General features: G+C 44.5%; 1 protein-coding gene across 2 annotated transcripts in view; it reads right to left on the bottom strand.

The window, feature by feature from the left end:
• Positions 1–21,737, bottom strand: part of kif26ab (kinesin family member 26Ab) — a 72,941-nt gene that overhangs the window by 24,074 nt on the left and 27,130 nt on the right. For both annotated transcript variants that reach the window (XM_051950362.1, XM_022189369.2), the window contains exons 3-4: positions 18,128–18,598; positions 10,821–11,038 (exon numbers count right to left, since the gene is read on the bottom strand). In XM_051950362.1, the coding sequence (XP_051806322.1) occupies positions 10,821–11,038; positions 18,128–18,598 (689 nt within the window). The remainder of the gene's footprint in view (positions 1–10,820; positions 11,039–18,127; positions 18,599–21,737) is intronic.

The following is a 21,737-nucleotide window of genomic DNA, read 5'->3' as shown; positions in this document are numbered from 1 at the left end:
TTTCTATAAATCCACAGAAACAGATAAATGAATCGCAGCAAAATCAGACAGCAATGAATGGGGTGTCCAGTTAGCTGAGTAATATCCTGCCTGGCACATAGCAAACACATTGGACCAAGGCCTTTTAGAAAAGCTCTTTGTTCCAACAAGGTGTTCAACAAGCCTTTTGTTCTTGCATAGTGTCTGGCCTTGGATGCAGAATATCAAATGGAGCATTATTTGTGTGCTGACTGCTGACAGCCCAAGGCTGCACACACATCTTCACTGCACCAATCCCCAGCCAATTAGGTAAGGCCAAATGCATTCATGCAACATCTGTGAATACAATGTGTTGTCACAGAAAAGAAAAGATTTCCTACAAAAAGTGATGTCGCCTCATGGTACTGACATGTCATATTCATGTCTTAATGCACATTCAAAAAGCTCCTGCCAGAGAGAAAAAAAAAAAGAAAAATGCATTTCTGTAAATAAAATTCTAAATTCTACCCGCAGGTTGTAAACCTGTTTTGTTACGGTTTCCTCAGAACTCTTTTCAAACGGTCTATGGACTGAGGTGGAAAACAAGGGATTAGGGCATCCTCTGGAGAATAGCTTGAATAACGGGGGATCATTTGAAGCACGGGGGAAGAAAGGGATTCTGAGAGGTAAACGGGAAGGAAAGCATTGCAAAGGTAAGGATGGTGTTGAAAAAAAATAAATTAGGTGGAATAGTGAGTAAAAGAAAGGTGCAGAGGACAGAGAATGAAAGCGACAGTGAAAGGGGGAGCAGCAGGGTGTACAACCAAGTCCTCTCTTCGATCAGGGGGCCTGGCTCTGTGCCAGTGAAGCGCTGTCCATGAGGACGTAAATCATTTTCTGCCTGAGAAAGAAACAGGGAAAAATGATTGGTGGGGCTATGCCACAGCCAGCTTGGAATTGCTTTATTCCCAAAGATGGGAATCCCCAGTCGGCCAAGAATAAATGGAACAGTTGGCACCAAAAAGTGAGAAAACTCATCAATATTCAAGAAAGCCTGATTTGGTGCCGCAGTACATCAGGCTGAACAACAGAATTCTAAGCAATGGTTTGTATGAGCACAAAGGTAAAAGAAGCTTATTTGTTCCTGTTTCTCTGATTTTGTGAAATATCAAGGGGGCTATTTTAAGCAGATCTGTCTCCTGTGCCTTTGGACATCAGATCAAGAAGAAGCAGTTCATGCCAACAGACCTTCACTTCCCCAAGAGCAGCGCAAAGAAGGGGCTCTGTGCCAGTAAGGTTAACCCCTTAATGATGGAGGAGGGAATATTCCTGGCACAGAAACACGCAGGATTTTGCTTTTCTGTTTAATGTCCTGCCCATAAAACACTGCGTCTCCAGACACCCTGCACCCACCATCCCAGTCATACACCCACTAATTCGCCCCATCCCCACACATAAAGGCCACAAAACTCTCTTGCCAAGCTATGGGCTTAAGAGGAAGGCATTTTGTGGGCTATAATTCTATTTACAGTTCACTTAATTGTTCCTTCCAGTATTCAGAATCCCATCTTGCTAATGTGGTCTTAACTAGCTTGAACATTAGGCCATGGAGAGGTGAACAAAGCACAAGGCTGTAGCTCTGCAGGACTTATTTGTCAGTCAATGAGTTAAACGGGTCAATTTAAGGCCCCTCAAGGAATGAATTGGAAATACCTGCAATAAGAGTCAAAAGGTCAGTGAAGGAAAATCTTTTGCAATTTACACTAACTTGTTTACAAGAGGCTCCAGAATGCTGCGACGTTACATGCAAGTGGGGAAAAAAGCTCAGCGATTATGTCAAAATACGCTCAGGCAGCCAAAGTAAAAGTCTTGGAAGAAAATTCACTTTTCAGCTGATGTGTGACAGATGATAATGAAGACATGTTCCTCTCTGCTCCACAGACTGCACCCTTCCCACCTCTGGCACTGCTGACAAGATTAACAGCTGCTTTCATCTCTTCCAGTGCATTTTCACTCTGCTCCTCAGACACGGCTCCAGGTATTCTGTTGCACTCCTCGCCAAGGCTGCAGAGAATCCGGAATAACCTCCCATTCTCAGTGCACATGTTGAACTCCGATTCACCCGCAATCCCACCCACATCTTCCCTTGAAAGCCTCAGGTAGGCTGTTTCTGCTCAGGGCACGCACAGAACTTTTGGCAGTCGCATCAAGCCAGCAGTAAAAGAATGACGTTTCCTGTCTCTAAAATCAGCACACAGTGGAGGCAGGATATTTGATATACCAGAGAAAAATGAGGACTATTATCATCACAAGACAATCCCTTCATCAAATACAATGTCATCTTAGCTCAATACATAAACACCGTATCAGAGAGGAGAATAACTTAAGACTATGATAAGTGTGGGAGAGACGCGCAGAGGGGAAAAGTCAGCATACTTCTGCTCCACTTCTCTGCTTCATTAATCACTTGCTGCCAGGGTGAGACACCTAGCGATTATTTATTTGCACTTCTCCACACAGAGGCTATCACAACAAACAGGCCCGCAGGCTGCTGAGAACATTTGGGGGTGATTAATCAGCGAGCCGTCTAGAGAGAAAGAACGCAGGGAGGGGGAGGGGAGTTCCAACATGTGTTTCTTAATCTTTCATCTATATTCTCGTCAATAGGCAACCCACCAAAAACCAGAGGGGGTCCAAGTCAGGTGGAATGAGCTGCAAGGTCGGATGCGGGAGCAGAGGAAGGCGCAAACGTCTTGAGATAGAAGAAAGAAACAATTATTTGGATCAGATCGATAAACACATCGTAGAGAATAAGAATCCTGATCTAGCAGCAGGGGAAATGTGCTCCACTAAGATGTTAGTGACTACAGCTGTATTGTTCATCCTGTATCGCTCGCTCATAAAGTGAACCGCTGAAACCCACATTCATGAGAGTAGATGGGGACAAAGGAATTCCTAGCACACACCACAGCTGGCTCTCATGTGCTGGGTCGTGAACCGATTACGGTCTATAATCCTCTCCATTCAGGAAGAGGTGCATGCAGAAAGCACAAACACAGAGGAGATAAACGCTTCTTGCAGCTTTTAATTTGATACAGCACTTTCACAAGTCGCTCGCTCGTCTCATACACGACTGGACTTGAAGAGGTGGGGCACAATATCCTGCACAACAGCTCTTAATCACTATAATGCTCCACTAAGAAGTACATTGTGGTGCAAATATGAGATGGAAGATCTACCAGGAGCACTGCTATGTTTCCCCTGGCTCTTAATGTAGCTCATTATGCATTAATTGCACAAGTCTTCAGCGAGGCCAAAAGGTTAATTTTTACATTTGCACATGATAAACTGTCAACAATTAGTTTCAAGAGTCCCTATCTGAGCTATTTCCACCTCACTGCCTCTATACTCCCTATAGATGCAGATTAAAATAAGAAAACAGTGTGGTCATGATGAAACGGTCCAGCTATTGAGGCCATGGGTGATGAGGTAAACATTAAACCACCTGTCCTGACAATAGCTTTATCCTCAGTGGTAATCTGAGGAGGCCATGCTCCACCAATTGACATACAGAAAGATACCATTTCTGAATGTGTGTGCTTCTCAAAAAATAAAGCACTAGCGCTTGGGGAAATCACCCAACTACCAGTGATTACGCAGCTATTAGTTATTCATGTTGAATAGAAAGACGTGGCGTGGCTGAGCATTGAGGAGCAGCGATGCCTGAGAAAGCCCCACCAGGAGCCATCTTTGTTTCTCAGCGTAACAGCAGCTCATGGGAGCTCATGAGGCCACAAGCTCTATTCTACAACCGCACACAATAGGTGATAAAATTCCTCAATGCATATTCCCTGCCACCAGCTATTGCAGTTTACTCTTTTCTTTATTCCATCTAGTCTCCAACTACAACACTGGAGCGACTGCGGTTATAATGGCAAAGATAATAGACTCCATTTGCATGGCACCTTTCACTGAGGGGCACTAAAGAGGTTTAGATGGCATCCCTCAGCTCCCACAGGCGTGATGCATAATATCCATTCAACAGGCTGCTGGTAAGAGAATTTCACAGAGTCTAGTGCGATAACTAAACGCTAATGTACTGATCATGGAGCCCTGTGGGCAGCTATCAGAGCCACTATCGAGTTAAATGGGAAACGTGGGCAGGCAAACAGAGGCGGAAATGGATTGATGCTGAGGGCATGACCACTCCTGCCCACATGCGACTAATCGCGCACAATTCTTCCTTTTTTATGGCTGCTACCACCTTCCTGAGTGACAAAAGCAGCCCAGTGTTAAGCGACAATCCTAGAGGTCTGTGCTCTACATTTATTCATTTCTCTGTGTGTGAAAGGAATCTGTCAGGAGTGATGGCAGCGCTCTTCCCTCTCCCCACAGGGCTTAGTACATGTGGACCCAGGGTGAGCGCATAGGCTTGAGTCAGCACTTCAGCTCTTTGTTTGTCACCCCCTCCCTCCACTGCCCCCCGTAGGCTATGTGAGTGGGCCAGACAGACTTCCTGACTCAGGGCTTTATTTGGGGGGAACAAGGGAAAAGGCATCAGGTTATCCCTCTTGAAGGCTGCGACAAACTCTCTGCTTTTCTTTTCTTTATTCCTCCTCTTTCACTGGAGCTGTTTGTCATTCATAATGACAGGCACAAGTGATTCTATGCTGCCCGTCACAACAGAGCCCATCACCCTGGTGATGCAGAGGGCACAACACCATCACTCCATGTTATCATATCCCAGGAAAGACACAACCCCAATGAAATCAGCAAGAGGGCCCACCCCTACATGATTCTGTGTTGGTTGTGATTCCACACAGAATTCAAATCAAAATCTCTCATGTAATATTCAGCATATACTCCTGTGCAATATATAAGAGTTGCTCTCTGCAGGATACATCTTCTACACACCAATGATTGATACAGCAAAGAATAAATCTGTGTCTTTATATAAAAAACAATATTGTCTGCAACTTGAGAATCATGAAGGATTATGAGTCAGAGTGAAACGGCATTTTGCTGGATGGATGAGAAGGTGCATGGCATGCGGGTAGTGGGATGGATCTACATGGCGTTCATCCCTCAGGCTCCGAGGCCAGTCTGGATCTCCATCAACACCTCAGCCTTGACGCAGCCTGACAGACATGGGGTTGATTCACACCTGGGCTTATCTACAGGCTGCAGCCCTTTCATGGCCTCAGCTGGTGCTGCCACTGAGTCCACCGCTGCACAGAGGCAGCCATTAGTCCCATCAGCCTGATTATGGCACCAAAATACCAGCTGGTGTTTTATCCAACAGTAAACAAAGACAAATACCACTGAGCAGCTCAACCATCCTGGCTACCGCCCACTCGATACTTCTGATGAGCCATTCGCTGCCCTGGGCATGTGTTGCTCAGCTTCAACAGATTGATATGAATCGATTCTCATTTGTCAGGCTCCAGAGGTAGAGGCAATATTAACATTTCAGCTCCACTGTGGCCGTTTCCTCAAAAATTGGAGCCAGGAATTCTATAGTATGTTATACATCCTATACATTCCCCTCACACTCTCGCTTTGCTGGAAGAATCCATCTCGCTGTGGCTTGACAACAAAACCATTAGCCTCTCACCTCCAGGGAGCAGATAGTCCAACTCCGACTGCACAAAACTACACATTCCACAGAGCGGAAAAGAGAGAGTGGTACAGAGAAGAAAGATAAATCGGGAGAGAGAGGAAAGGGAGGAAAAACAAGCACCGCAGCCCACAAAGCAGAATCAAGCACAGACACACAAGCACACATTTGCTAACCATACACACAAACACACACACACACACATGCATCACACATCCAAGTGAGTGGAGTGTTGTCTGTGTGCAACATAACTTACTTGACTCCCATGGCAGAGAATCCAATATTCTTCTCCACAGGAACAGACCTCCTGCTCCTGATGCTTTCAGAAAGGAGCATCAGCACAAGCACGCCTTCTGAATGACAACATTTATAAACACATTCATCGCAGACAGCTACTGCCCAGCTCTGTGTCTTTATCCCTCTGCCATGTGGGCCAGATCCTCTGCGCTCAGCCGACCCCTCTGCTCCACCTAATCTATCCTCCCTCTTTGTCAGTGACAGAGATCCCTGCTGTCAATCACAGCAGAGCCAACCAAACGTAGCACTGTCCTGGTTTGTTCGCCTTGAGCCTCTCTGTATGGATCACCCCTGCTGCTAGCGGTCAGAACAAGTGTTTTCCCCTCCCCAGCAACATGTGATTGCATCTTTTACAAATAAACAGGATGGACGGAGAGGCCAAGTTCCTCATACAAACTTCATAAACAATCAGACAATACAGCTGAATGGACAATGGACTTCAGCAAGTCATCCACCATGTGTTATTCAGAGCAAGAACAAGCACTTGTGATCCTGCAGTGCTTCCACTTTGCAAAATGCAGGACTCATTATTGAAGAGATGCTTGTCCCTCCCTCTGACTAAATTATAGTCCAGTGGTGATGAGGGGGCCATTTTAACTTCCTGATTTCCAATCTCCACTTTTGAAAGAAAAAATCAGTTACATTTTATTCCCACAAGCTAATGACTTGTTTCTATGGTTACTCCGAGCAGCCTGGGGGATGAAGGGCAGCGTGAGTGTTGCTGACACAAAGGTAGGGTCTTGTGTGTGCAGGAGAGCCGAGGCTAAATGGCCCTGCTGCCACAATTACAGGAGGATTCCTTCTGCACAATCACAGTCATTACTGCACAAACACTCACCTGGGCAGCAGCTGCAAGGCAGCGATGGATGACCATAAAACCACTTCCTCCTGACACTCCTCCAGGGCCACATTCCAGCAAACAGCTGTCCTCCCTGCCCCTGCAGCAGCCCGCCTGTGTGCCACCTTTAAAGTCTACTGACTGCTGGGTCTCCGAGGTCTTCTATATTCTTCTATTCATTACCCTCCTGTATGGTTAGAGTGAGTAAATCATCCATCTCCAGGGTATGATAAGTGTGAGGTAGCAAAGTGACAAATGGACTCCCCCCACCTCCAAACAAACACAAGCAAGGACCAACAACAGACCATGGAAACTGTCTCATGCTGCTCTGTAGAAATGAGCCCACTGATCCAAGTAGGCTGCAAACTGAGCAGTCGACTCTTCTCAGCGGTGTGCGCTAAGAAATCCCATCTGCCCCGTGCGTAACAAACACACCGTCACAATCAGCAGGTGTTAATGGAACAGAAAGATGGGCAGAAGGATCTGCGAGGCGGCAGTTAGCCACACCGTCTAGCTCCTGCTGTGAGCTCCGCCTGGTTTCATTACACAACGCTGTGTCAATACACTAATCATATGCTCTGTCACAAGGCAATCAGTGCTTAACGTGCTAGTCAGCTGAACACATGGCTCTAAATTCATTACCCCCACCCCCAGTGACACACTGACGTACCCATACACACATAATGATATTCACACACACACACCGTCCAGTCAGAGTTTGACCCCTGACTCATCCTGTCTCCCTGAGACTGTATAGTCAGGCTAATTGCCAACTGGTCATTACTGACCCTGAGGTCTTTTCATTTTCAGGCTACTTCCTACCATTACCAGGAACAGGAAGCAGGATAAAAGAGCAAGTTTATAGCAGGAATTTCATAGGTAAGAGAAGAGCAAAATCCTGCACACTGTCATTTGACTCGCAATAAACTTGTCATTAGATCGTCATCTGGTAAAACTGTGGGACAAAGAATATGTCAGACAGAAACTCTACTCCTGAAAAAAAACACCCATTCTTATACAACCTTAATGCAATTTTAGCATGAAAAGAGCCACAAAGTCCAAACGAGGCATACATCAGCAACAGTACTTTAACAGAAGAGACTGGGGATCACATCCCAAGAAGGAACACGATGAGTTTCACTTTCACTCAGTTCAGATTTAGGCACAAAAATTACTTGGTTTAAGTTTAGGAAAAGTACCAGAGCCGTTTCACAACAGCTTCTCCTCAATTTTCTGGGCTACTAAGTTGACAAGTCATTGAATGTGTGTCTGGTTGGATGAAAGGGAGGAACAGGAAGGCAATAAAATAAATTACAAAGATATGCTGATTTGAAACATATTTGGAGTAAATCACAGACAAACATAATCCATTAAAAATACGCTCACAACTTAATTGAAATGCAGTTCGGTTGTAACGAAACTTAATTTTTCTGACTAAGATTTGTCAGGTGAGGAGTCCCTCAGGCGCTATACGTTTAATTAAACACACACCCCATCATCAAACAGCAACAGACCAACAATCTACAACTAACAGCAACTACTTCACTATTTATCCTTCAAGCTGAAATTTCACAAGTGCTTTGAATGATGCATTCTTTGTATGATTAACAACATTTCGTATTTACGGAAAACAGAAGCATCACAAGATAATATTCACTGTTGATAGATGTGAATGTGAAAATTCTCCCAGAGGCAAGAACACAGAGACTGAAAGCAGTTTGAGTTTCACATGTGTCTACACAGCCTGGAAGGTTTCCGTGTTAGACATAAGTTCTTGTAAACAAATGAGTTATTTGCTCTCTTAATAACAGTTTTCTCCAAATATTAAAATTAATTCTGTTCTTGAATGTATTAACTTGATGCCAAGAGGCTGAAACAAATGACTCAGTAGTTTGTTGCTCTAAGCATTAACTAACCAAATCTAAAAGTTCAGTTTTTGTCACTTGACACTATGAGACTATTTTAAAAGAATTAAGCAATTTAAAGGCACATTTAAATAATTCAGGGGCTTCAATAATGACTGTAAGGGGACACACTACTGATTCATACACAGCAAGAGTCAAAAATGTGACTCCGACCTGCTGGGCTCCGTAGAAATCAGAGCAACATTTTTACTAAACCTATTTTTCATCTCAGCAGACATATTAAATGAAACAAATTAAATGCTTTTTTAACCAGCTGAATGGTTGACTTACTTTTCCAATGAAAAATTAAACATTGAATCACTTTTGTTCATTGCGCTATTCTTTTCTCTCAGAAGCACATCAGCTAGAGCAGCTCGACTCTAGTTAATTGCATTCTAATTAAAATTTCATCTCTGAGTGGAACGGTGTTAGTGAATGTCAGACAAGTGTCTGAGGAGCCTTCTCCACTCCAGTGGGGTAAAAACTGCTGTTTAGTTATTCTGCTCCTACGTCCTGGGCTCTCAGGCTTACACATCCATCCTTCTAATTGTATCTTTGGAGAACAAAAAAAGAATACTAATCAGATGTGAGTTTTCAATCAAGTCTAAAACGAGAAGGACACTAATTTCATCTGTTGCTTTTCTCCAAATGAAGAACTACTGGAGCAAAAAAGAAAACATCGCTGATTGATTCAATTCTTCCACTGTTTGGGACTTACATTTCAATCAGCGCAGACATACAAAGAGAATAACAATACAATGATGATGATGATGATATCCCTTTAGCAGGCTACAGCTGCAGAGGGTCAGGAAGAGGGTGTGCTTCAAATCACACATGGTGCATCTCTACCACCCTTTCTTTTTCTGAATGCGACGCTGTTAAAGGCTGACCCATCATCATTGTGTTTCTCTGCGCCAAGTTAAACATCACATTCTTGGCAGCAAATTATCTCTGGGATGAAAAGAAAGGTGGGACCCCCTCCTGCTCCACCAGGGCCTGCTACAGGGGAAAAAACAAGCCCACCTTCCCATTCTTTTCCCCGAGTTTAGACCACTCTTTTTGAGTTCAGGTCCAACGAAAACATGAAAAGTAATAAATCAGAGTAGGGAATTAACCCTGTCCAGCAAAGGCCACTCTTCCCTGTTGTTTAGGCCTATACTGCTCTTGTGACGGGAAGCGAGACACTCAGGAAGTTGCATATTTAGTGGAGGATCTGGAACGTCCCCTTTGGTTGAAGGAAAGGCCTTATGGTCCCACTGATATACCCTGACCCTGTGAAAGCTGGCAAGACAAACTCCATTTGGGGTGCTCGAAGAAAAGCTAAGCTCCACACTGATCCCCCCATGGGCTTCCTGTCACACTCCACAAGTCCCTTCACTGGTTTCCTCTCCCTCCTGTGGTGCAGAGCTTCAATGGTCCTATGCATCATTCTTAGCCAGCTTCTCTTTCACCAACATTCATTACAGCATAGTACTCTTTGGAGAGCAGAGGCAGGGAATGTATGCACTGACCAGCCTGCCAGGGAATCTATCACTGACAATATAGCACATTTCACCAGCCATCCACCCGCCCGGAGAGGGTGAAGTATTCTCCAGGGCAACAACACCAGAGCCAAGCGCTGCTGAAAAAGCCTGAGATACACAGGCACCAAATGCTTTCAGCGGATTACAAAATAAAAGCCCAGCACTGTAGCTGCATCTAAAATGTAGCCGTCTGGGGCTAAAAAAAAAAAAAAAAAAATCGGTTATAGGCTGCAGAGGCAAAACAAAGACAAAATAACTAAACATAAAATACCTCAGGACAATACACAGCTTTAACCTAAGCCCCTTTCGTGAGACACTCCCTCTTCATATCAAATTATGTAATTCTATTATCCATTCATGGGCACTGGTGCCTGTCGCTAAAGGTTCATTTAGTTCCATGATGCGTATCCCAAGGCACGCCATAATTCAAGCATGGCAAGAACAACATCTCCATTGAATAGCTGTCCCACATGGAGGTTAACACCATGAACCGCAACCTTCAGCAGAATTTGAAGGCGAGTCTGTGCATATCTCCTCTACAGCTTTCTCTCACCATTGCACACTTGAAGACTGGATGCATGCAGGTGTGTATGCAAACACATTTCACACCACAACAGCTCACTCTAATCTCTCTGCGTTTTGACAGACGCAAACATTTGACAGCACGGGGGGGAGGTGCTTACCTAATGAAGAAGGAGGCTGCTGCAGATGAGGAAGGAGAGGGGGAGGTGGATGTACTGGTGACGGGCGCTGAGAGCCCCGCTTGGCCGGAGCTCCTCAGCCGGCTAGGTGTCAGGGTGGTGCTGCTGCTGCTGCTGCTGCTGGAGGTGTTGGCCATGGTGGTGACGGGGGCCTCCGAGGCTGTGACATCCCTGCCTGTATCCCCCATCAAACCATGGGCCTGTTGACACACAGATACAGAGATAAGACCACAACCACCACTTACAGGTTTTACCGCTCCTGCCCACCTTTCCTTCCACTCCATTTACTCCCCCTCTGCTCTGGTCTGCCACAGATGGACGGGCAGCTGCTGCAGCCAGTACCGGTTAGTGGGAGTCAGCAGTATCCACAGCAGAGGGCTCCCCACAGAACGGCAAAGGATGCTGCACCATTCATTGATTCTGGCAACACTTACGAGGTTGCTCTGGCTGTGGCCTACTGTAATTAAGTGATAACCCACATTTAATTAGTAATTAAATCACTAGCGATTTACCTCACCCTGCTCCCGATTATATCTATACCTCCATGGCTAATTTGGCACTTTGCTCATCAGGAACGAGGGAAGTGGACTGAATAAAATCCTGCAGCTTGAGTACGACTATCTCAGAGTGAGTTTCAAAGAGAGCAAACAATCAATAATTATGTGGCAGGTGAGGTTTGTTCCATGGCGTAAGTGTTTATGAGGCTGCTGAATTGTGTTCACATGGGCACACCCTTCTCTGGAAGCCTGCTAATTGAACAGGAGTAAACTGAGGTGAGCCGCATCTGTTTCAGCCCCGCGGCTCTGGGAACTCATGCCAAAGCTATGATTTATGTACAATAATGATACAAAGCAATACTTGGTATAACATCTGTATGTCTTTATATGTGTGTGGCAACAAGGCATATAAGGAGAGTTACACTAGTTTGATAAGTCACACAGTAGGTTTGGAGCATGAAAAAGTCAAAATTACACCATTTATCAGAGTCAGAAACTGTAAAAACGGAAAGAAACAGCCATTTGCTCGAACAAGATTTTGCAAAAAGCTAAAAAAAAATCTGCTCTTTGGCAAAACAATTAAGCTATATAAATGACAAAGCTATAATCAATAGTCACATGACAATAATTCAGAGACTTTTCAGTCAAACTGGACTGAACTGCAGGCCATGTATATACAGCAAAGATATGAGACAAATATGATAAGAAAGTAGCTGGAGTAGTAAAATATTTATAGTACCGTAAAACGGGGCTATAAGGGACAGCGGGGTAATAAGAGACATTTTTCCGGAAAATGTTTTAAATGTAATTCTGCGGTTTTTATGTTGAGCAGGATGCGGTTTTGTGTTGTTTTTATGAATTATCCATGAATTCTTAAAGAAATCTAGGTAAAAACCGCAGAATTACATTTAAAACATTTTCCGGAAAAGTGTCCCTTATTACCCCGCTGTCCCTTATAGCCCCATTTTACTGTATGAAGAGTCACCATTTTTTCTAATATTGGTAATGCCTCTGTGCACATGGTGATTCCATTCTAATTTACATTTTTTAAAAGAAATAATCAATTAAATTTAATTATAATTATTTAGAATTTATAGAATTATGAGTACCCTATTTCTAGCCATGGTTTTGTCGTTTACACGGCGATGTAGAACTTTGTATTGCAGTGAAAAATGAACCCACAGTGAGTAAAAATGTCACAGGAACAAACATTTCCAGAAAATTCCTATAAATATAATTATTTTTGTGATGATGAGTTTTGGTATTACAGTGAGGAAGTTTAAATTATGAATTTAGCTGAAAAGCTTAAGCAGACAGCTTTAGATGCAAAGCATGACCATAATAGGAAGACATAAAGCCTTCTAACCCTCTGTTTCTGATTAAATTTGAAGCAAATACTGCTGCAGCACAGTGAAGATGAAGCACAGAGAGGGTCAGCTGGAGCTCTGAAGCCTGCACTGGTTCACTGATTGCTCCAGCAGAAGGAGAGCAGAGAGCTAATTATACAAAGCAAAAGCCAGCCCTGAGATGGTACTTCAGCTGGAGTCACCATACTGACAAAAGGTTAATCCCCAGAGGAGCCTCCAGTGTATCCTGCTGGACAGTGATCAATAGCAGCTGATGAGAACCGGTTCTGTGGGTTTTCCAGCATCAGAAATCAAATAAATAAGGGCCAAAGTTTTCCTAAAGACATTTATAACACTGACACCAGAACATTGTGTAATCAGCAACGACCTTGAACAGAACACAACACAGCGCGGCAGCCCTAGTGCCATTTGACAGGATATGTATTATAAACACAGTTTAGGTCCTCTGCATATTTACCACCTTGGTGTTTGCCCTAGATTCATGTTTGGCAACTAAAATAACATCCTTTACAATCTTTTTTATAAAGTGTGTGGCCTTCCACCATCTGCCATTTGTCAACACAGACTGACAGCTGCACTATTTATATGTCAGGGCTGACATGTGAGTGCTATACATCAGGATGCGAGGACATACTTACATTCTCACATTCACACGAGAGGCTTGGCTCTTGCTCTGTGGAGTCCTGTCACTGTTAGCTTTACATGCAGCGCAATGTGTTGCCATATTAGAGCACGGCTGCATTAGCTTTCCCCACAAAAGCTCTACTGGCCATTTGTCAAACAGCAGCCTAGCGGTGCATGCTCTGAAGGAATTCCCACTTTCCCAATTCTCCCTTTTCAGCTTGTTATCAGAGTTAAGAATCACAGCCTTGTTCTACAGATCTGTCTTTGCTCTCTTGAGACTTCATCATGGAGGTTAAGTCTGATAATACGCTGCGATGTGTGAAGTTATGACTTGAGAAGCACACGATGAAAAAACTGGCTGCAAACTGAAATGAGCCAAATACAGATCCCCACACAGCCGGAGCAGAAAGCCTCACACCATGCTGGTGTCGGTGACAGGTTAGGAACTCGGTGCATACCAGGGAAGTAGACCCATTACACTTTGGCACGAAAGACTAGAGCACTTCACACGCAGCCGTACAGGAAGCTGATGTGTATAGCTCATCAAATCCACTGCTGATTGAGTCGATTTAGTGCCGGTTTTAAAATCAAGTGGCAGCGAATTTAAGGAGCATACAGGGACAGCTGGTCACAGGTGGGGCCGGGGTCTGGGCTTGAAATGGAAAAACTACAGACTCACATCACACATGTAGGTCCACACACACACTTGAGCTCATCACAGTGCCTATCAAAGGGTATTCCCCTCGGTATTAGGACCAGGGACTTAAGCTTCACAGCCAAGCTGCTCTCTGTAGCCTTGGACCTGGACTGGCCCTGATTCTGGCTGAAAAGTACAATCTATCCCCCGGTCAGGTAATTAGGCTGTGTCAGTGGAGCCATGTGTGCTCGGCTGTTTGGCACCAAAAGTCAGTAATGAGCTGGCCTTCCACCCTTTAACCCCCAGCCCTCCCTGATCTCTTTGCCTTGGTTTTCCACTGGAAAGAAAAAGCAGTAAGGGAGGAGGTGAAAGAGACAAAGCGAGAGAGATTTAAACATAATGGAAAAAGTTAAGAATCGAACGAGTGAAAGGGGTTCGGCAGAGTGCTTCCTCTGAGGCCTGAAGTGAGCAGGGTATAGGCCAGCACCTTATCAGGAGACCATATTCTCTCCCAAGACTACCAGGACTCCCCTGTGACCTTTGATCCCAGCAGTCAACAGACGATTACTGCTGAGGTGAAATAGGCCTTGTGTTAATCTGGCTGTCGTGCTTGGTTGGCCCCTGTAACCAACAGAAACCAGCTGAAGTGAGAATCGACTAACAATACGGGACTCCTAGCACATGAGAGAGGAGCTAACACGAAACACCATCACGTTAGCTCTCTTGACAGGGGGATGTCTTTAAGTAAACACCACAATTCAACTGTACACATTTTTCAATCGTTTCTCAATTTAGCAAGAGAGTTCATTTTCCTTCCCTTTCCTTCCTGTATCGTCTTCTTCTCTCGTCGTCGCTCTCTGTGGCACGTTGCCATGGGAGCCCAGCTGCACCGAAGCAGCAGCAGCCAAGATCATCTGCTGGGCTTCAAATTGGTGGCAGTGGAGCAGGCCGTGGCAACCAGCAGGCCAATAACGGAAACCCTCACGAGTTAAGAACACTTAGTCTTTGTAGATTAGTGCACATGTGCTTGTGGATTTAATGTAGCAAAGGGTAAATTGCAAATTTGGGTTAATCATTTTCTTGTTTTGAATAGAAGTGCAGCATTGCTTGTAATGTGAATTTCTGGATTAGCTTATCTGCTTGAGTAAGCTTATCTGCTCTCCGCTCAAACAGCCAGTAACACCAGGACCTACCTGAGATATTGTAAACTTGAAGCATGTAAGCTTTGGTTTTGCACCAAGTTCTAGCCCCGCAGCAGACAGTTTGCCCAAGTCGAGGCAGCTTCACTCATGCGAACCAGCGTCTGCCAATTTAAAGATGGAGTCACATAGTTTCAATTCAGCAAGCAACCACAAACATTATAATTCCAGATGTTAGACAGAGGCTTTTCCTAAATGGGAGAGTCAAGGTGCTCTGTAATGGGCAGTGTGTGGGAGCGCCCCAGGCTCCCTGGTTGACACACACACAGTCCATCTCTGTTTCTTCCTCTGAACAACACTGCACACTTTACCCACATAGAAACCAAGAGAGGATCATGAATTAAAGCTCATGCCTTTCGGAGCTGTGCAACTTCCAATCCTCAAGAGCATGTGTGGGTTTTGTCATTCTGAAGGATTCGGATTTAATGAAAGAAACAAGCTGAAGAAAATAACACTGTTTCTGCTGCTTAATGTCCTGAAGGGACATTTCTCTCTGTCCGACAAGCGCCCCAGCCTCCGCTACAGGCACTGAGCACCTCATCCCAGCTCCAAGGGCCACTAATTGCTTTTAGACACATAGATGGAGAACACAAGTCCGCCTCTCCCTTCTGTGCCAGGCCGTTTGATTTGCCCTAGATTGCATACATGCAGTTAAAAGCTTCTGATAGCCTCCCATAAACTATCTCTGCAGGCACTTGTTGACATTAAAGGGAGGAGTGAAAAGCGGTCTTCAATTTTTCAAGCAGGAGGGAGTAACACTGCCAAGACCTGCAACACACTGCAGTTATCAGCACAGCTAAAACCCAAACGGCAGCATGTGCAGTTTATGAATCTGATGGGGAATATTAAAGCGCACAGGCTAGATTATGTTAACACATGCTGATTGGTCTTTACACAGAGTCTATCTGGTATAGAATGTCACAGAGGTTTGTCACTCATGTTGGAGACCAGATGTCCCTCAGTAAAAAAAAAAAAAAAAAAAAAGACACCTTCATATCAGTAGCCAGAAATACACTCTGAGATGCAACACATCCCTGCCAAGAGGTATAACTTTGCTGTAAAACGAGGAGTCGAATGATATGTTTTCTTTCATGGGCGATACTATCCATCCATTCTCTATACACCGCTTTATCCTGGGTGATACTAACTATTACTAATAAAGAAGACTAACTTGATTTTAAAACCGATATACATTTACAGTAAAACTGAAACTGTATTGCTACATTTTGCTGAAAGGCCACTGTTCATTAGGATAGAAGAAATTTTTAAAATGCTTAACATCGGATCAGAAAATCACCCAGGCCGATAACTCAACCCTTTTATCAAACTGCTGAAAAATAAACCAACATTAGTCATAACAAAAGCACAGCAGCTGCCATGACACTCAGGAGCTTTCCAAATCCCTCATCCATCCAACAAGAGCTAGACTAACACCAGAGACAGCATTACAGAAGATATATGTTGAAGCTGTGGGGTGGTCATTTGAAACATAGATATATACAAACACTAGATGGCTCATGAGCGCTGTCAGCCTATGGGGAGCAACGTGGCCACATGGCGTCCATCTTGGGACAGGGCTGCTCGATCACTCATAGCATTAAAGTCAATGGAGCATGGATTTTAAAATCACTGTAGATTGCTCAATTTTCAATCGATTTTACAACAGCTTGGTTTGTTATAAATGTCAGAGATGTACTTGTTTTACTGCTTACATAAGAATAATTAAAACCATTGAATTCATATAATAATGAACACATATCTTTTTTCAGCATAAATGGATGTAAATGTAATTTTATTATTTAGCATTGCACTTCTTTATTACTCTCAGCTTTCTAATGCACAGATAAAAACAAAGCTCCACCAAAATCAATGCACAACAAACAGAGATGTTGTCTTTTCTTTTCATGAACCTGGTGCCTACATTACCCACAATGCATTTCGGCTGCAGGCTAACTAATCCAGGCATAGATGTATACAAACAATAAGTCTAAGGTCTCAATCAAAGTCTCTTAACAAGCAAATAAATACAACCACAACCACAAAGAATGTAATTTCGCCTAAAGATTAGGTTCTCAAAAAACGTTGGTCTCAGGAAAACCTAATAATTGAAAATCAGATTGTGAGTAACACCATCTTCAATGTGAGTAGCCAGGCAGAAAAGACACACAATTATGCCGCATTTTTCAAAACGAAAAGCTGCGATTTCGGAATTGAGCCCGAATCATAGCCACGTTAATAAGGTTTGTAATAAACTAAACCGTTTGTAAATCAATCAAGAATTGAGCGAGTTATGAGTGTTAAAGTGAGGAAATCATCCACCTTACCATTGACTACAGTACAGTGCGCCAGAGCAGTCCCCTGTCCTAAGATGGCCGCCAAGTGACGACGCCGCCGACTCCGTCTTGAGACATCTAGTGTTTGTATATATCTATGATCTGAAATGCCCTTGAGGAGGATGTCAGCAGATTAGTGCAGAGATGACCTCTGACCTCACTCAGGCTCCTTGACTACTGAGGAATGAGAGGTCAGCGCTCCTGCAGAGCTCTGACTCACAGACTCTCTCCAGGGCTTCATCTCGTCTAAAGGTCTGAAATGCAACATTTGTATCAACACGACTTGACCTGACGAGCACGACTGCATGGTGTTGATAAATTGAAGAAAACAACACTTACTCAAGGTTTAGACAGTTAATTTTGGTTCATTTAGGTTGATGAGCAATTGTGCTATCACACTGTCATTACCTCTAACTCTCCATGAAAATACTTCTTCAGCTCTCATTTCCATACAGTTAGTGCTCATATGATGCCAAAAACCTCAAAAGGGCATTTCAGAAATCAAACTTTTACATTTTCAAGTATTGTTCGCCAGCTTACCTCTAAGAATTTGAACTCACTCCACTACTTCAAGGTTTCTTCCTAAAATAAAACTGCACTTCGATGAAATAAAAGAGAAAATAGACATATACCGGTTTAGGCTGAGGGAGGAAGTTGTTGACTCTGGAGATGCTCCACATGCCCTCGAGGTACTGCTGCGCCTGGATGGTGACAGTACTCAGGGATCCAGTGAGTTGCCCTCCTGCCACGGTCACCTGGACGCTGGTCTTGGGCCCTGATGAGGCGGAGGAGCTCTGAGACCAGCCTGGTACTCTGTGTCTCTCCCCTAACGGCAGCACAGAGCGGGTAGCAGCCTGGCTCTTTGACAGCTGTTTGTCATGGACGCTGGAGGACGACACGGTGAATCTAGAAGGCTGTGGTATAAAGGATGTCGTGGGCAGAGCTGCCATGCCTGAGCTGAAGGTGACGACGGGAGTATGAAGTTTCTGCAAGGCCTCCTGCCTCAGTTGGTGAAGAGGCGTGGAGCAAACCTGACAGCAGCCGGGTTCATGGTTCCCAGGTGTTTGGAGCTGCTCGAACAGGAAGGTTGCATATCCGGGGTCCTGCAGAGAAAACAGACAAAAGCAAAGTGTTTTAACTCACATGCACAATATGTCAAACTCAGATACTATGCAAGTAACATCTGAACCAAGTCTGTTGTTTAGCAAGAATCTCCTGCATGTTGTTCCCATTTTCCAGGCGTGTCAGTGATCTGCTAGCAGTGTGGTCTCTAACTGCCCCCCAGAGACCTCACCCTCTGCTTTAACCACTTTCTCTTTATCTGGCTGTTTGTTTGAGATGCAACTTAAGACCACTGATCAGGTTCACTAGGTGTCATTTCACAGTGTCTGCCGGGGATCTGAGACCAAACAAACCAGACGAGGGGAGACATCTTGAACATAAAGCTCACAGGGATTACCTGAGGATCCCACAGAGACATTCCCCACAGAAAAGAGCAAGTGAGATGCAGCTTTTATTTATTTATTTTGTGAAACTTTCGAAAGAAGGAGGGAGGGTCGGGCAGATTTCAGCTTATTACTGCTTTTAGGGATGGTGTCCAGTAGGGTTTTGTCCTTTTGCTTCGTCTCTAAGAAGGCTCCCTGGGGTTGTCCATCTCTGCTTGGGAGGAATGACAAAAGCAAAACAACAGCTGAGGGGACATCCATAGCTATAAAATTTACATACGATAAGTGTCCCGCTGTGGAAACATACGATAAGGCACCGAATGTGAAAATAACTAACTCCTCCAGGAAGCCGGAGGCATACAGAGCGCTGCACTATTCAAATCATAAGAGAGGGAGGAACATAACTTTCTGTCTGCTTTCGAGAAACAAACACTTACAAACACACAGAGACAAGACGGTCTCTTAAGAGGCGTAAAGGGGCACTGTGGGCTTCTGCCCAGTGGAGTCGTGGACTAAGACAGGAGCTCACAGGCCGTACATAAATGTTTATGAGACCTTTGCTCCATGGAACCTCTGAGGTGATCAGGAGGAGTGAAGCAGCGGGGAAACAACAATCCACTGCTCTAATGCAGTGTCACTTAATACAGCTAACCCGACAGGCCAGGAGACCAGAGAGGCAGGCCCAGGGACTCTAAATCTCCTTCATATGAAAGCAGCTCAATACACAGACTTTTAGATTACCTTTCTCTGCCAACACCCACAGCCCTGATAGTATAAACACACAGCCTCACATTTCAGCCTCACATTTCCCCTTAATCTCAAAAAAGGGCCAGAAAGTGATATTATTGCTTACAAATAAGCACAATCTCCATACCATCACTTTACTTAAAGGACAATCATGCGTGGGACTGTGTCTGCTCTGGCCTCATGTTAGCTGAGTGGTTGTGGTTAATGACTTACTAAAGTGGCTACTGGGCAGTCATGGGCAGCACAACTAAGGAAAACGGTCAGGATATAGAAAACCCTATAAATCTTCCTGCGATTGAGAACCCTGATGGGCTTTCTAATGGTTGAAAAGGTATGCTAAGTGAATGTTGACGCTACAGTACATCCAGGCAAGGATTCAAAATGTAAGAAGCTTACAGTGGAAATATGCTAAAGCTTTCAGAAATGATATGTTATGCTGCTTGATCCCGACACGTGAACAATCTCTACTGCTACGCTCACACAGGATATTTATGACAGGAAATAAGATGAAACAGTCTATGACAAATTGGAGTGAAGCGCGAAACAGAGCCGGGGTTCTTTTCACCGTCTAGTCTGGCTTCATGTAAATGCCTTCCTAGACAGGAAATTGAAGCAAAGTCATAACCAGTCAACTCCACCTCTTCACCCTTTACCCTCGGACCACTCCTTACCCACCTCGGGGCACTGGTAGATGGAAGAAATCAATTCCTCTCTCTCTCTCTGTCTCTCCCTCTATGCATTGTTAGGTGTTGATTTAGGGGAGCTAATAAAAGGACACACAAAGCTGAGCCCATCTGCTATTCAGTTCAGATTCTGGAGGTTAGAGAGTGGGCTTCTCCTGTAAAGCTGTCTGTAAGCTTTATGCCCGGTGGAGTGAATGAAGGGTCAGGGCCACAGGGCTTAAGGGGATGATGGCACCGATGATGAGGATGATGATGGTGCCGAGGATGTGGAAGGGAATGATAGGGGTGTGATGAAATTGAAGGCCGCTGAGTCCATATTTATATAAGAGGCTTCAAGATTGATACATAACTCACATATCAGCGTAGGTACGAATTTAAAAAAGCATCTCAAGTAAACACAATAAAAACCAGCTGAAAAGTCACTGAGCAGTTGCAACTTTAAACAGCTTACCTGTGTGTTTGCGCTTTAGCATTCATGCTAACTGCTTGAGAGCTTGTGGATGAGCATAAAGTGGAAAACATGAAACGCGCGACGCATGAGTGCACCCGTCCCTGCAGCCATATTGTTTCTTTTATTATCCATTTGATCCATTACTGACAGGTGCAAGTGGGTGTAAAGAGTGGCACTGTTTCAGAGAAGTATGTAATGCACGGCATCAACACGATCCAAACGTTCAAAGCGGTCTCGTTGGCAGAGAAGCGTGGAACTACTTCAGGGTTCTGACTCCTCAGCCATTGTTCAAGTGGGAGATGGTTTCAGTTTCAAGCTGAGGTTTATCCACGGAGAGAATTAAAGTGTACAAGTGAGCATGAGAGGACAGAGAGAGGGAGAAGTGGGAGGAGGTAGGCTGGGGTTGTGGCCCTTTGCCTGAAGGCTTGTGGGTGGTTGTGTTGGTTTACTGCCTGTCAGCACTGATCTTTATTAAACTCTGGGGACAAATGTAGTCAGATGCTATGGCCTTATTATGGAAAGGAGGATCACACTGGAGAGAGGAAGCCCTGCCTGTGGAATGAACCCTTCACAGCCGTTCGAGTTTGCTTTTGTCCCTCTCAGTAAGTGTGATGAAAACCAGGACAGCAGGAGTGAGAGCTGCCCAGCCGACTGTCTCTGTGGGTTGACGGAGTGTCATTGCAGACAGACCATGGCCAGAGGCTGATGGAAACAAACTCAGCCGTAACTACTGCTACTACTGGGGGTATGGGAGGAGGAGAGATGTGCATGATTTCTCTCCTGTGCCTCCTTTGGGTGCAAACAGAAACTAGCAAAATCACTCGTGTATTTTTTCGTCCTTAAATCACATCTTATTTACTTTGTCTATTTTGTGCACCTTCTCTCTAACCAGACAAGCCAAACTACCATAAAACTG

The sequence above is a fragment of the Acanthochromis polyacanthus genome, chromosome 1, assembly GCF_021347895.1.
Source record: "Acanthochromis polyacanthus isolate Apoly-LR-REF ecotype Palm Island chromosome 1, KAUST_Apoly_ChrSc, whole genome shotgun sequence".
NCBI classification, from domain to species: Eukaryota; Metazoa; Chordata; class Actinopteri; family Pomacentridae; genus Acanthochromis; species Acanthochromis polyacanthus.
Note: the sequence above shows the minus strand (reverse complement) of the source record. Positions and strands in the feature narration are given on the sequence as shown.